Here is a 17026-nt window from a genome sequence, read left to right as displayed (position 1 = left end):
AGGCGGTTACGGGAATCAGCTAGACAGGAAGAAGGGCACACAGCCCTGGTGTCCTCAAATTACAGAAAGTCCCTGGCAAAGGTCCTACCTCAGAGAGACACTCCTTTATTTTCAAAGTAAATACAAGTTACAATGCGAAACAGAAACTGAATTCCTGCTCTCATTTCCTGCAAGAATCATGGCTGCTGCAACCCCTGCTGAGAGTCTGCGAGATGAAGCTTCTTGTTCTATCTGTCTGGATTATTTTAAAGATCCAGTGACTACGGACTGTGGACACAACTTCTGCCGCTCCTGTATCACTCAGAGCTGGGAGGGGAGAGACACAAACGTCTCCTGTCCCCAATGCAGAAAAAGATCCAGGCAGAGGAACCTCAGACCTAACAGGCAGCTGGCAAATATGACAGAAATGGTGAAAAAGCTCAGTCAGACTTCAGTGAGACCCAAAGAGGAGAATCTGTGTGAGAAGCATGAAGAGAAACTGAAGCTGTTTTGTGAAGAGGATCAGAAAATTATCTGCCTTATTTGTAGAGAGTCCAGAGATCACAAATCTTATACCGTGATCCCCATAGAGGAGGCTGTGCAGGAATACAAGGTATGTGCATTTAATGAAACTAAATGGAGTTGAATTAGCAGAGTTTGAAACTTGAACCCTGGCTGCTGTCTATTTGAGCATCTTCCATATACATTCAGGGGTCAATATTCAGCCTATGAGTTGTGGCTCCCAGAAGGAATACAGGTATTGCCAATACTCCATGCTGTACCCGAGTACCTAAACAGGTAAAGTTAGGGTACCCTGTGCAGTTTACCTGGTTAGGGGGGATTTGTTTGATTTCTATTGATAACCTGGTTAGGGGGGAAAGGGAATGGGATGATATACTGCCTTTCTGTGCCTTTTACAAATCCAGTTCCACCCTGACTCTGACCCCTGGATCACCCGTCCTCTGCCTAGACACAGCTGTGGAGCTCTCTGCCAAAATCCAGGGGCAATGGCCAGTTAAGGGCTGCTGAATATTGGCTCATGGCCAGTTCAATGCAATTTAACCAGGCAGGAACCTACCCTGCCTGATTATATCACTTTGAATATTGACCCCTCAGAATTCAATTATCTTAAAGAAATGATCTAAAGTGGAAGGAACATCTCATATCTACTGTTGAGTCTGAAATTGTGGTTATAAAAATAATTACTTGATAATCAAGGATGTTTTAATATTCACAGGAAAAGCTTACAATGCACCTGAAGCCTCTGAGAAAGGATCTGGAAGGTCTTCTGAACTTTCAATCGACTGAAGAGAAGAAGACTGAAGAGCTGAGGGTGGGTGTCTGTGTCTCCTTCTGAGCCAGTTTCTGTAGGGTTTTTGTTCCTCTCACTACATCAATCCCCTGAATCACCTGAATATGAGAATAATAGAATTCAATGTGCGTGCCTCATTACTTATAGTATTGATTCCTTATTGGCTGAAAACAGGCAGATTCTGAATCTGTATGTGGAACAATGGAAAACTGTATTTATTGCAGAATGGTAGTATGGTGTGGGCTGCAAAATGGGAAAGGAGCACTGGGCTCAAGCTTGATCCAGTCCAGCAGTGTAGAGTGGGGGTCTCTGGGGCTGTTCTGTTGTGGTGCCAGGAAGGATGGCTGCAGGGCTGTGTTGCATTGGGGCCTGTTAGTGTGCAGGAATTGGAGCAGTAGCTTGGTTGTGAGAACTGAAAGGGTCTCTGGTGTGGGGAAGCAGAGCAAGAGGTAGGCAGGAGCCTGCAAAAGAGAAAGAAGTTCTAGGCCCACTGGGGAAAACATTGGCCTGATTCATGGCCGTGCTGGGTTTCAAAGTGTGGCAGTTGGCTGGCCATGTTGGAGTGAGCCTGGGAAACCAACTCGAGCATCATTTGGCCCAAAACAGAAGCCTGCACTAGAAGAGAGAGGAGAAGATGCTAATGAATTCTGAGGAAGGGAGAGAATGGGTAGATGCTGGGAAGAGAGAAATGGAGGATGTTTGTGTTAAGAGGTAAGAATAGAAAAGGAGGGAACCCCCTCTTCTGCTCACTTAGAAACAATATGGGGACAACAGTGGTACCGGGATGGGTACATTGCACATGAGGAGAGAGGCAGAGGGAGTTTCTGGGCAGGGGATGGAGGAGATTGTGAAAGGGGGATAAGCTTCTGAGTATGGTGAGAGAGGAAGGCTGGGAAAAGAGTGGGTGGTGAGAGGAGGAAGGCTGTGCTGGAGTCACCACTGGTAAAGGAGGAAGTGCTGTACCAGAGCCATCACTTAGAGAAGGGTAATGGAGCCACTGGAAGTGTGGAATATGGGTTTGGGTCGTAGAAGGTACAAGTCTTGATTAATCTAGGGTGCTCAGCACACTTGTACTGGCCCTGCTGACAACAAAAGAGATTTCTTGTTCATTGAAGGACCTGAATCCAGAGCTCTGTGCAACAAAATCACTCTAGTGTTACTGAGAATTATCTCTCCTTGTTTAATCCAGAGTAAGACAGATATCATAAGACAGAAAGTGGAGTCAGAGTTTGAAGAGTTACACCAGTTTCTGAATAAGGAGAAGCAGATCCTTCTTTCGAGACTGGAGGAGGCAGAGAAGAAGATTCTCCAGAGAATGAGGGAAAATGAGATCCAGATAGAAGAGCAAAGTTCCTCCCTCATCCAGCTGATCTCCAAGATAGAGGAGAAGAGTCAGCAGCCGGCCAACGAGTTACTGAAGGTGAGATTAGCAAATCTGTTTCTAAGGAGGTTACAGATATTCCAGGAGGAATCAAGGAATTCAAGTAGCAGATCAAAATATCTTACATAAGGTCTGATTTTTCAGCCAGCAGCTGCACTTACTACATCAGAGCTTTTAAAATAATTTCATGGGGTTTAAATAGCCAAATCCTCCTGTTCTGAAGAAGGTGTAAATTGTTGTATGTGCTCTACACATGTACACACAAGTTATGTGTTTTTAATGATCTATATTTGACTCACTGAGTGAAAAGGTACCAAACGTAACGCTGTCCTGGGCATTTCTGGGTTCGGGGTCTGTGAAATTGGCAATCTTAACAGATACGTTATACTCTTTTAAGTTCAACGAGCACTCGGGAGTCAACAGTTCATGCAAACTGAACTGTTTCTACAGTGGAGGAGTAGCCTAGTGGTTAGTGCAGCAGACTCTGATCTTGGGGACCTGGGTTCAATTCCCACCACAGCTCCTTGTGACTCTGGGCAACTCACGTAACCCTCCATTGCCCCAGGCAGTGGCGTAGCCACAGGTGGGCCTGGATGGGCCAGGGCCCACCTAATTAGGGCTGAGGCCCACTCAACAGTAGCACACATTTAGCGGTAGCTGGTGGGGATCCCAAGCTCCACCAGCTGAAGACTTCCACCTGATGGAAATGAAAATGCTACTCTCCATGATACCAGCACTTGCACATGCTTAGTTTTCAGCGCATGCGTGCTGCAAACTGCCAAGATGGAAAGAAGCGTTTTCCTGCCAGCTGAGATTTTTGTTTGGTGGTGGTTGTGGGGGTGGTGGGGTGGGGAGAACACTTGGTGCCCACCCACTTCTTGCCTAGGCCCACCCAAAATCTGTTTTCTGGCTACGCCCCTGGCCCCAGGTACAAAATAAGTACCTGTACTATGTAAATCACTTTGAAAGTAGTTGCAAAAAAAAAAAACCCCCACCAAAAGGCAATATTTCAAGTCCCATTCCCTTTCCTTTTGTATTTCAACTCTGCAAAAAAGGAACTTCCAACTGTGTGAAATTCTCATCTTTGAATGGAAGTCTTCTAAAACCAAAATCCTTCTGTATTCTCCTCTCCTGGATTTATTTACAGATGCGCTTCAGCAGGGCTATATACACTTTCTACAACACTCCTGTCCATGACTATCCACAAGAATAAGATTCCCAAAGACTGTGACCCTCTCAGTTGTATAGGTCCTGACCTCCCTGCATGGTGACCCATTGCATTGGCACCACAATGATCCTGGGATGGGCACCCTACCCTCTGGCTCTAATGCCATGCTCCCGGGCTGGGTTTCTCCACTGCCCACTTATCGCTCTGCACCTTCATAGTTGTCGCTTTGCTGAGCCACAACTCTCCTCTCCAGCTAGTGGTTTATTTCTCTTAATTGAGATTCCTCTTTACTCTTCCAGGTCAGTGGTAGGGGACCATAAGGCAACCAAAGACCCAGTACCGTTTCCAGTAGTCCATCCTACCCAGATCCTCCCCAAGTCCTATTGGCCACCAGCTCCCAGGGGCCCAACCGCTGGGGAATGGTGGTCATCACAGGTGAAGAACTGGGTTTTCCCACTGCTACTCCTGGAACAGAGTTCATGCCTACTGGCCTAGTACTTCTGGTCTTGGAACAGCACAAGGACTCACCAACTCTGGCTGTCACCGTGATTCTCCTGACAAACCGTGACAACATAATTAACAGAAATAAAGTTTATAAATGTTTGGACTATTAAATTGGGCAACTTTCATTTTCAAAAGTTTTGTATACTGTAGGTTCAGTAGAGAGGGACTGTGCAACCTTTTTACAGCATTGAGGTTTTTAATGTTCTATAGCCTAAAAACTGTGTGGTATGTGATTTCTGGAGTTAATTGATAAATATTTCTCATTTTTTTAAAGCTGTAGTTAGTCCATACCTGAGGTTGAAATTTTGCAGGATTATTTGATATCTCTCTATCCTCTGGTAGAAATAAGTCACTTACCCCACTTTTGATACCTTTTCATCCAGTGGGTCACGTGGAGGGGCATAATCGAACGTCGCTGGCGAAATAGGTCGCCGGCGATCTATTTTGGCGGCGGCGCAACAGCTGGTCCAAACCGTATTATCAAAAAAGATGGCCGGCCATCTTTTTTTTTCGATAATACGGTGTGGCCCGGCGAAATGCCTTGGATTTCGCCGGGTTTGACATCGCTGGGTGTGTTTTTCCGCGATAATGGAAAAAACTGCCGGCGATCTCAAACCCGGCGAAATCCAAGGCATTTGGCCGTGGGAGGAGCCAGCATTTGTAGTGCACTGGTCCCCCTCACATTCCAGGACACCAACCGGGCACCCTAGGGGGCACTTAAAACATCTTTTATAAACAACCAAATGTGCTTCCAGGTGCATAGCATCCTTCCCTTGTGTGCTGAGTCCCCCAAACCCACTGCCCACAAGTGCACACCATTACCCTAGCCCTAAGGGCTGAAGGGGGGCACCTACATGTGGGTAGAGTGGGCTTTGGGGGGTTTGGGAGGGCTCAACATTACCCACCACAAGTGGAACAGGTAGGGGGGGGATGGGCCTGGGTCTGCCTTTCTGCAGTCCACTGCAACCAACAACAACAGTTCCAGGGACCTGCATACTGCTGTCGGGGTGCTGGGTATGACATTTGAGGCTGGCATACAGGCTGGCAAAAAGGTTTTGTTTTTAATATTTTTAGTGTGGGAGGGGGTTGGCGACCACTGGAGGGGTACGGGGAGGTCATCCCCCATTCCCTCCAGTGGTCATCTGGTCAGTTGGGGCACTTTTTTGAGGCTTGGTCATGAAAAAAAAAGGACCAAGTAAACCCGGCGAAATACTGATTATCGCCGGGTTTTAATTTTCCATTATCGGCAAAAGCCGGCCATCTGGTAGCCATGCCCACACCCGACCACATCCCATCTTCACTTCGCTGCCGACACGCCCCCTTGAACCTTCGCCGGCGAAGCGAAGGGAAAGCGGCGATGCTGTCAAAACGGAAGCTTTCGATTATACGGATTTCGCCGCTTTTGCGTAATCGCCGGCCATCTCCCGATTTATGTGGAAATGGCCGGCGATCACTTTTGAAAATAAGCTGGATAGGCACATATCACAGGCCCTTGAGAATGTCTACAGGCTGGTCACAGATCACAGCCACTATGGAGGTTTCAGTACTGTGCCCCATCAAAAAGTCTGATTGATTGGCATGAAAGGACGTGTGTTTTATCTAAATACTTACAGTGGTGGAAATAAGTATTTGATCCCTTGCTGATTTTGTAAGTTTGCCCACTGACAAAGACATGAGCAGCCCATAATTGAAGGGTAGGTTATTGGTAACAGTGAGAGATAGCACATCACAAATTAAATCCGGAAAATCACATTGTGGAAAGTATATGAATTTATTTGCATTCTGCAGAGGGAAATAAGTATTTAATCCCTCTGGCAAACAAGACCTAATACTTGGTGGCAAAACCCTTGTTGGCAAGCACAGCGGTCAGACGTCTTCTGTAGTTGATGATGAGGTTTGCACACATGTCAGGAGGAATTTTGGTCCACTCCTCTTTGCAGATCATCTCTAAATCATTAAGAGTTCTGGGCTGTCGCTTGGCAACTCGCAGCTTCAGCTCCCTCCATAAGTTTTCAATGGGATTAAGGTCTGGTGACTGGCTAGGCCACTCCATGACCCTAATGTGCTTCTTCCTGAGCCACTCCTTTGTTGCCTTGGCTGTATGTTTTGGGTCATTGTCGTGCTGGAAGACCCAGCCACGACCCATTTTTAAGGCCCTGGCTGAGGGAAGGAGGTTGTCACTCAGAATTGTACGGTACATGGCCCCATCCATTCTCCCATTGATGCGGTGAAGTAGTCCTGTGCCCTTAGCAGAGAAACACCCCCAAAACATAACATTTCCACCTCCATGCTTGACAGTGGGGACGGTGTTCTTTGGGTCATAGGCAGCATTTCTCTTCCTCCAAACACGGCGAGTTGAGTTCATGCCAAAGAGCTCAATTTTTGTCTCATCTGACCACAGCACCTTCTCCCAATCACTCTCGGCATCATCCAGGTGTTCACTGGCAAACTTCAGACGGGCCGTCACATGTGCCTTCCGGAGCAGGGGGACCTTGCGGGCACTGCAGGATTGCAATCCGTTATGTCGTAATGTGTTACCAATGGTTTTCGTGGTGACAGTGGTCCCAGCTGCCTTGAGATCATTGACAAGTTCCCCCCTTGTAGTTGTAGGCTGATTTCTAACCTTCCTCATGATCAAGGATACCCCACGAGGTGAGATTTTGCGTGGAGCCCCAGATCTTTGTCGATTGACAGTCATTTTGTACTTCTTCCATTTTCTTACTATGGCACCAACAGTTGTCTCCTTCTCGCCCAGCATCTTACTGATGGTTTTGTAGCCCATTCCAGCCTTGTGCAGGTGTATGATCTTGTCCCTGACATCCTTAGACAGCTCCTTGCTCTTGGCCATTTTGTAGAGGTTAGAGTCTGACTGATTCACTGAGTCTGTGGACAGGTGTCTTTCATACAGGTGACCATTGCCGACAGCTGTCTGTCATGCAGGTAACGAGTTGATTTGGAGCATCTACCTGGTCTGTAGGGGCCAGATCTCTTACTGGTTGGTGGGGGATCAAATACTTATTTCCCTCTGCAGAATGCAAATAAATTCATATACTTTCCACAATGTGATTTTCCGGATTTAATTTGTGATGTGCTATCTCTCACTGTTACCAATAACCTACCCTTCAATTATGGGCTGCTCATGTCTTTGTCAGTGGGCAAACTTACAAAATCAGCAAGGGATCAAATACTTATTTCCACCACTGTAAAACATTGCCCAAATATCAATTTTTCTACAGCGCAGGAGATAAAGGGTAGGTTTGGAACAGGCTGATACAATTGTTTCCATAATGAGGTTGGGTGTTTCTTATAGATTTTTGGATGCTGATCATAGAAATGGCATCAAAATTTTGTAGCTGTTATGTGATTCAGCAGAGCTGTGAGTAGAGTATCCTAATGTATAATGTGTTCTCATAAACTGTGAAATCTAACTAGAAATATTCTCTGTCTCATTTCCCTTTAGGATGTGAAGGATGCCCTGAGCAGGTACAAGTTAGTTCTCTGTCCTTTTCTATGTGGCTGGATGGGTTTAAGTGAGGAAGAATGAAATTAATCAACTGCTGATTCAGATTGGAAGAGAGGAAGGTGGGATAGAGTGAGGAGAGGGAGAGTCAAGGTATGGAGGAAGCACTGAGAAATTAAGGGGAAGAGATGGAGGAGAGGGGAGGAGAATTACAGACCTTCCCTCCCTTCCCCCTGTATTGCCAGAACTTCTCTCCCACCAACCTCTCTGTCCTCATCTATTTGGCCCTCCATGAATCCTCTCTTCATTCCACCAAACTCCACCCTGTGAACCTCTTTTCCACCTCTACCCAACCCTAGTGCAGAAGGAGGTGCTGGTGATGGTCTCTGCTCTGACACTCTTCATAACAGAGTAATTCTATAAAAATGTGTTTATATTTCTTTGAAGGGTGAATAAACATGTGGATAATGGGGAGCCAGTTGATATTGTTTATCTGGATTTTCATAAGACATTTGATAAGGTTCCCTTTGAATTTCTCATGAAAAAATAAAAAAGTCATGGGATTGGAGACAGTGTCCTATTGTGGATTAAGAACTGGTAAAAAAAAAAAAAAGATTGAAAAACCAGAGTAGGATTAAATGGTCAATATGCTCAGTGGAGAAGGGTAAGTAATGGGGTTCCTCAGGGTCTGTGCTGGGACCTCTACTTTTTAACCTTTACAAATGATTTAGAAATTGGACTAATAAGTGAGGTGATTAAATTTGCTGAGGACATAAAGTTATTCAAAGTTCTTAAAACACAAGAGGATTGTGAAAAATTGCAAGAGGACCTTACATGACTGGGAGACAGAATCCAACTGGTAGATTACATTTAGATCTAAATTCTATATAAACCTAAAACATCTAAGTGAAAAACGCACAAAATCAAGCCATTAGGATGTATGTTACTACTACTACTACTACTATTTAGCATTTCTATAGCGCTACAAGGCATACGCAGCGCTGTACAAACATAGAAGAAAGACAGTCCCTGCTCAAAGAGCTTACAATCTAATAGAAAAATAAATAAATAAATAAAGTAAGCAAATCAAATCAATTAATGTGTACAGGAAACAAACAAGTGGCATTTGGTCATTTTTCTCACAAAAATGTCCAAATCAGTATTTTTGAAACCTATTTTTAGACGTTGTTGTATGTTGTCCAGTATTCTTAGTAGACTGGCCACACAGACATCCCAGCAGAGCAGTGGGGCACCCTAGGGGGAGCTGCAGTGGACTTCACATAAAAGGTCCCAGGTACACATCTTACCGTTGCCCCATTATCTTATTAATTTTATTTTTATTTATTGCATTTGTACCCCACATTTTCCCACCTATTTGCAGGCTCAAAGTGGCTTATAGAGTGTTGTTATGACAAAAGTCATGACAAGATATTGGATACAATCAAAAGTAAGCAGAGATGTATGAGGAATTAGAGAATATGGTGTTAGATAGGATAGTTTAGGAGGTGATTTGTGTCTTTAAGGGGTCTTTTTATAGGCTCTATTAAAGAGATGTGTCTTCAGAGATTTGCGAAAGTTGCTTAGATTGTCCATAGTTTTTAGGGCTGGGGGTAACCCATTCCATATCTGTGTACTTCTGTAGGAGAAGGTAGTGGCGTATGCCTGCTTATATTTAAGTCCTTTACAACTGGGGAAGTTCAGATTGAGGAAATTGCGGGCTGATTTCTTGGCATTTCTGGGAGGTAGGTCCACAAGGTTAAACATGTACAATGGGGCATCTGCGTGAATGATCTTGTGTACGATCGTGCAGATCTTGAATTCGATACGTTCCTTGAGTGGAAGCCAGTGAAGTTTTTGTCTTAAGGGTTGCGCACTTTCGTATTTGGTCTTTCCAAATATGAGTCTGGCTGCGGTATTTTGGGCTGTTTGGAGTTTCTTAATAGTCTGTTCTTTGCAGCCAGCGTACAGAGTGTTATAGTAATCCAGGTGACTAATTACCATAGATTGTACCAAGGTACGAAAAATGTTTCTCGGGAAGAAAGGCTTAACTCTTTTGAGTTTCCACATCGAATAGAACATCTTTTTTGTCGTGTTCTTCATGTGGGTATCGAGAGTGAGGTTTCGGTCGATGGTAACTCCAAGAATCTTCAGGTTTTCTGATATAGGAAGGGTGCAGTATGGTGTGGTTATAGAGGAGTAATCGTTTGAGTTGTATTGAGAAGTGAGTACTAGGCATTGAGTTTTTTCTGCATTGAGTTTTAACTGGAATGAATCTGCCCAGCTATGCATGATTCTGAAGCTTTGGTTGATCTCGTTGGTGATTTCATTAAGATTGTGTTTGAACGGGATGTAGATCGTGACATCGTCTGCATATATGTAAGGGTTAAGGTTTTGATCAGCGAGAAGTTTAGCTAGAGGTATCATCATTAGGTTGAAGATGGTTGGTGAGAGGGGGGATCCTTGAGGAACTCCGCATTCTGGTATCCATGGAGGTGATCTTTCGGCGTCTATTATTACTTGGTAGGATCTGGTGGTGAGGAATCCCTCGAACCACTTGAGGACTGGGCCTCCGACTCCAAAGTATTCTAGTATATGAAGCAGTATTCCATGATCAACCATGTCGAAGGTGCTTGACATGTCAAATTGTAGTACGAGTATGTTCTTGCCAGTAGCAATTGTTTTTTTGAATGAGTTCATTGCCGCCACTAGTAAAGTTTCGGTGCTGTGGTTTGATCGAAATCCTGATTGTGACTCATGTAAAATTTAGTGTTTAGTTAGATAATCAGTGAATTGTTTCGTAACTATGCCCTCCATTATTTTGGTTATGAGCGGAATTGATGCAACTGGTCGATAGTTAGTTAGGTCCATTGTGCTTTTCTTAGCGTCTTTTTGCAAAGGAGTGAGTAGGATGTTTCCTTTGTTAGTAGGGAATAAACCGTTTAGGAGTCTGTGGTTTATTTGGTCTGTAAGGTATTTTTTTAATTGTTTGGGGGCGGCTCTTATTAGGCTAACATGGCAAATGTCTAGTTTGCATTGAGACTTGTCATATTTTTTAAGCCATTGTGAGAGTTCATCTGTTGAGATTTTGTCGAAGTTGGTCCATGAACGATCTGCTGGGTATTCCCCAGGTTTTGGATCAAGGCATTCAAGGATGCCTGTATAGTCGGTGGTATTCAAAGGTATCATTCGTCTGAGTTTTATAATTTTTTCGTTAAAATGCTTCGCTAAGTTGGTAGCGGATGGGGTGTCTGTGTTGTTAGATGTGACCGGTGTAGTATTTAGGAGTTTGTTCACGAGTGAGAAGAGCTTATGTGTGTCCTTGTAGTTAGGTCCTATTACGGTTTTGTAGTACATTCTTTTGGTTTGTCTGATTTTAAATTTGTATTTTCTTTGCAGCTTTTTCCAGTCATTAAAAGTGAGTTCGTCTTTTTTCTTGCTCCATATTCTTTCCAGTCTTCTGACCTGTGTTTTTAATGCTTTCAGTTCGTCGTTAAACCATGGTATTGAGTTTTTTCTTTTTGAGGTTCCGGTTTGGAGCGGTGCTATATTGCCTAGTATTGCTGTGCATCTGTTGTCCCATTCCTGTAGAAATTGGGGTGAGTTTGTAGGAGTTGCCCATTCGTCAGTGTATAGTTCTTGCCAGAATATTAGTGGGTCTATTTTGCCTCTTGTAGTGTAAGTTCTTTTTTCTTGTTTTTGTTGTGACCCTTTTCTTTTCTTCTTTGGTGAGCCCCCCAAAACCCACCAAAAAACTACTGTACACAACTACAATAGCCCTTATGGCTACAGGTGTCACCTATATGTAGGTACAGTAGGCTTTTTGGTAAGTTTTGGAAGCCTCACACTTTCCACTACAAGTGTAACAGATAGAGTGAGATATGGGCCTGGTCCCCTTCTCTACAGTACACTGCACCGACCACTAGGCTACTCCAGGGACCTGATTGCTGCTCTAATAGTACTGACCATAACGTCTGAGACTGACATAAAGGTTGGTATGTACTGTTTCTTTCACATCTTTGGAGGGTGGGAGGGGGTCAGTGACCACTAGGGAAGTAAGGGGGGTCATGCCTTAATCCCTCCAGTAGTCATTTGGTCATTTAAGGCACCTTGTTGTGACTTAGTTGTGATAAAAACAAATCTAGACCAAAATATCTAAATTGTAGCCCTGAATATTTTTGTTGTGTTCCATTGTGGCAGAAAAACCTTCGAGTGTTAGGAATGCACAAATCCCACCCCTATCACAGTCCCTTGCGTAAGAAAATGTTTAAAAAATGGGTTTCAAACACAGCGATTTCCAAATGCCATTTTGTGCCACTTTTTCAATGTTTTCCTGTTTCAAAAATCAGTCCCATAATCACAGAAAACTGAGTGTTCATTGTATATTTCATTCCTTCCATTGTTCATATCTCTATCCCCTGGGTGTGAACATCTCCCAGAATAATCCCAGTGACTCTCTAACCTATAGGTGTCAGAAAATGAAGTTTCCAGAACCAGAGGCTGTTTTTACTGATCTGAAAATGGGTTTCCAACTGAGTTACCCTCAGCAACTGAAGAAATGGATTATAAAATTTGGAGGTGAGGAATTGATCTCTTTAATTTGGTTTGTCTTCTTTACAAATGCTCTGGATGATTCCAGTAAAAATGTGCAGAAATAAAAGTATAAATCTGAGAAACAGACACCACAGTAGGACACAGTGTTACATTGTTCAGCCCCCAGGAAAATACAGTGTAGCACTGTTCACCCCACAGTAATTTATAGTGTTACATTGTTCACTCTGCAGTAAGTTACATTGTTACACTGTTCAACCCACCTCAACTGCTTTCTAAGGATCAAATCCCAATATTCACCTAACAGAGACCTTCGTTTAATACTTAAAAGGAAAAACCCCTTATAGGAAACCTACTTTAGAAACTAAGCAACTAAATTTATTGTATTTATTTGTTTAAAATAATTTATAATCTACATCTACCTGCAGTTCTAGGCACAGTATAATACAACCTATATAAAAGCAATTAAACATTTAACTGAGACTATAACATTCATATCAATTACTGGCAGACAAATTAATTATGTATCATTAACATACACTCTGTGAATACCTGATCAACATTGTTGGATTATTTGTAGTAAATAATTAGCAGATTTTAGTACACACAGCTTCAGCTTTAGAAATGTTAATTTCTTTCTTCATCTCTCTCTCATTCACCCCTGAATAATTCACTGCTGAGTCACTTTAAAGTTGAAGTAACAAAACATCTGTTTACTCACAGTTTGTAGTTAGATTATAATCAGACAGGCTTATATATACATAATACTATACATTTGTATTATCAGCTCCTTCCATGTGCTTAGATGGTAATGGATGCTCAAGCCACCATAGATCCTCTCAGGTTAGGAGAGATCATGAGCTCCATGTGCTGTGTCTAACCCCCACAGGAAGTTGCATAGCTGTGTGACCTCTCTAAGTAATTCACATCAGAGGTCACAGAGTAATCACAGAGAAATAATATCTGACAGTCAATGCATGTAAAATACAATACATTCCAACAAACCCCTTCTCATGCATAACTGTCATGCAATTATTTATTCATACAAAGTCCAAGCTTTATATGCAGATTCACAAAATGTTCTCTGGGTAATGGTTTGGTCATGATGTCAGCTGTCATCTCACTGGTGTGACAATAGTGTAGACTGATGACCCCTTCTTTCGCCAGCTCTCGCACGTTGTAGTATTTCGTTGCGATGTGCTTGGTGCGTGACTGAACCTTGTCATTCTGTGACAGTCGGATGCAGCTCTGATTATCTTCCATTATCTGGATTGGTCTCTTTTCAGCTATTCCAAAATCCAGCAAAAGTTTTTCAATCCACATCAGTTCTCTGCACGCTTCCGATACGGCCACATATTCAGCTTCTGTAGAAGACAGACTCACAATACTTTGTTTATGACTGGCCCATGAAATTTGTACATTTCCATACATAAACACATATCCACTTGTGGATTTATAATCAGAATGATCCCCTGCCCAATCTGAATCACAGTAACATATTAGTTTTGGGTTACTATTGGCTGAAATCTTTAATTTACAATCAATGGTACCCTTTAAATACCTTACCATCCTTTTAACTGCAGTCCAATCTGATTTGGTAGGTGAGCTGACCCTTCTGCTCAAAATTCCTACTGCATTTGCTATATCAGCCCTGTATGTGGTAGTTAGATATAAAAGCTTACCTATGGCTGATCTATATTGGATGTTATCTGGTAAAGGTTCTCTTACTGTTTCATCCTTCAGAAAATCAGTGATCATGGGAGTGCTTACAACTTGGGCATCTTGCATACCTAAACTTTCAATAAGCTCATTTATTTTCTGCTTCTGGCTTAGAAGATAAGAACCATCATTTTGTTTCTCAATTTCTATACCAAGATAGTATGACACATTACCAAGTTCTTTTATCTCAACATTGAGGTTTAAATATTTTACAATGTCCTTGTACTCTTGCTCACTTTTGCTTGCAATGAGCAGATCATCAACAAAAGCTAAAATGTATGCATATTGTCCATTTCTGCACCTAGTGTACAAGCATTTATCTGCTTCACCTTGCTTAAATCCTAAATTTGTCAATATTTCATGCAATTTTTCATTCCAACATTTTGCACTTTGCTTTAATCCATAAAGACCTTTGTTTAATTTACACACTAGCTGTCTTTGTTTTGTATTTATGAAACCTGTTGGCTGTTCCATGTACAAGTCTTCAGTTATATCTCCATGAAGAAATGCTGTTTTCACATCAATGTGGTTGACTTGCATGCCTTTTGAGACTGCAATGCTCAGAAGTGTTCTTATTGTCGTGTGTTTCACTACAGGTGCAAACACTTCATCAAAATCTTCTCCATATTTTGAAGATATCCCTTTGCGACTAATCTGGCTTTATACCTTTCCACTTTCCTTGTGCATTCCTTTTAACTTGAATACCCATTTGCATCCTATAGCTTTCTTGCCAGGAGGTAATTTTGTAAGAATCCAAGTATTATTTTTATCCAATGCATCAATTTCTTCTTGTGCAGCTTTACGCCATTCAGCAGCTTCTTCTGCTGGCATTTTCTCAATCTCATCCCATGTTAAGGGCTCTTGAGCTTCTGCTGACTTTGTTAGGTAAGACAGTCTTGGGGGTGGAACACCTTTGTTTTCCCTGGATGAGCGTCTGACAACAGGTTGGTCTGACCTTTCTGCATCCTCTAAATCTGAGAATCCTTCTCCAATTGATTCCCCTTCTCCAACTGTACTGTCTCCTGCGATGATCCTTTCTGTGTCTGCTTCCTCTGCCTGTTCCTCGTTAGATACAGATGAGTTGCTTTCAGACATCTGCCTTGGTATGGCATTTATATACACTGGCATGTCTATTATGGTTCTAGTTTCATATTCTGGATGATAAGGCTCATCTGGGATAATCCAGCCTTTATCAACCCTTTTGTTTTCATCAAAATATGTAACATGTCTTATGCCAACAATGCCAGTTTTCAGATTCAAAATTCTATATCCTTTGTGTCCTGGAGCATAGCCAATTAAAATGCCCCTTTCTGTTGTGGAATCCAGCTTATGCCTTCTTTGCTTTGGTACATGAGCATATGCTGTACTTCCAAATGTTCTTATGTGTGACAGGTTTGGCTTCCTACCATGCCATGTCTCATGTGGTGTGCGCTCAGCGCCTTTAGTTGGCATTCTGTTTTGTAGGTACACTGCTGTGAGAATGGCTTCCCCCCATAGTCTTTTAGGGAGATTGCTATCTGACAGCATACATCTGGTCATTTCCACAAGTGACCTAAATTTTCTCTCTGCAACAGAATTTTGCTCTGGTGTGTAAGCTACTGTTGTGATATGCTGAATGCCTTCTTGTTCTAGAAATGTGCGCATGCTTTGTGAAGTGAACTCACCACCATTGTCGGTCTGAAGAACCTTTGGTTTTCTTTCAAATTTATTGCTCACCATGGCTACGTATTTCTTCAGCATGTCTGTGACTTGACTTTTTTCTTTCAGCAAATAGGCCACACAATATCTAGAGAAATCATCCAAGAATATTAGCACAAATCTGTTATTTCCCAATGATGGGATATTAAACGGTCCACATAAGTCACTGTGTATTAAGTCCAGTACTTTATTACTCCTATTTCCTGTGTATGCAGGAAATGAGGGTCTCACACCTTTTTGAGTAACACAGTCTATGCATTTCTCCATTTTACCAGCATCTGCACTTATCTGAATGCCGGTGGCTAGTTGCTTACTGTAAAGATCCTGGATCACCTTAAAATCACGATGTCCCAGGCGGCGGTGCCAGATTTCCAGACTACATTTACCATCATTCTTCCTTACTTGCGCCATATGTGAGGCTTCACCTGAAATGCTCAGTTTATAAACATCATTATGCATAAAGCTTCAGCATACACTTCATCATTTTTAGAGATTGTGCACTTACTGTTTTCAAAATGAATCACAAATCCCTTCTTATCTAATGTAGATACACTAAGCATATTGCAAACTGCTTGGGGAATATACAAGACATCACTTACAGGAATTTCTTTAACTTCATTAGACACTTTGCATTTTAAGAATCCAATACCTTTTGCTTGGATCTTAGCAGTCCCTGCGTTTGCAGTTTTAAGAATACCTTCTTCTGGACACATTTCCTGAAAGAAATCCTTAGAATTGGTTAAATGGCATGTGCTCCCCGAATCCAAAATCCAAGTACTTTCATTTGAATTATTATTTACCATAGTCAAAGATTTTTCTGCCATTAGAAAGCCCTTTTGTTTATTATTGTCCTTCATACATTTCCTGGTTTGAAAATTCTTTTCTTCCATTGGCTTAGGTGAGCTAGAGGGAGTGTTTTGTGTTTCCTTACACCATTTAGATACATGTCCCTCCTTTCCACATGAATAGCAAATCAGCTTGCCCTTGGGTGGAGTTTTCCCATAGCTCCGCCTTCCTCTGTTCTTTGCCAAGAAATTTGTTTCATTTCTCTCTGACTTGCTTTGAGAACACATCTCCTCAGAATCATTTATTATGCATTCCTGCCTTAGTTTTGATGTTGTCTGTTCAAAAGATTGCCCTTCAATGGCCTCATTTACAGACCTAAAAACATCAAACTTCTTTGATAGTGAGGTAAAAAGAAATGCTCTTTTCAATGCATCACACATGGGAATTCCAGAAAGTTCTAACTTTTGAAAT

General features: G+C 42.4%; 2 protein-coding genes across 5 annotated transcripts in view; one reads left to right on the top strand and one right to left on the bottom strand.

Annotated features, from left to right (window-relative positions):
- LOC115468205 (E3 ubiquitin-protein ligase TRIM39-like) overlaps positions 1–17026 on the bottom strand; it is a 1720076-nt gene that overhangs the window by 730303 nt on the left and 972747 nt on the right. The gene's annotated exons all lie outside the window — the stretch shown is intronic.
- LOC115468296 (E3 ubiquitin-protein ligase TRIM39-like) overlaps positions 173–17026 on the top strand; it is an 83223-nt gene continuing 66369 nt past the window's right edge. Inside the window, exons 1-6 of one of the 4 annotated variants that reach the window (XR_003941840.1) lie at positions 177–592; positions 1217–1312; positions 2481–2711; positions 7805–7827; positions 12270–12379; positions 12947–12952. Coding sequence is in view for 3 of the 4 variants with exons in the window: in XM_030199927.1 (XP_030055787.1) it covers positions 179–592; positions 1217–1312; positions 2481–2711; positions 7805–7827; positions 12270–12379 (874 nt within the window). In the remaining variant the exon portion in view is untranslated. Of the gene's footprint in view, positions 593–1216; positions 1313–2480; positions 2712–7804; positions 7828–12269; positions 12380–12946; positions 12953–17026 lie in introns of all 4 variants that reach the window. The other 3 variants (XM_030199927.1, XM_030199926.1, XM_030199925.1) reach the window with 3 other exon arrangements.

Source organism: Microcaecilia unicolor, chromosome 4, assembly GCF_901765095.1.
Source record: "Microcaecilia unicolor chromosome 4, aMicUni1.1, whole genome shotgun sequence".
Taxonomy (NCBI): Eukaryota; Metazoa; Chordata; class Amphibia; order Gymnophiona; family Siphonopidae; genus Microcaecilia; species Microcaecilia unicolor.
Note: the sequence above shows the minus strand (reverse complement) of the source record. Positions and strands in the feature narration are given on the sequence as shown.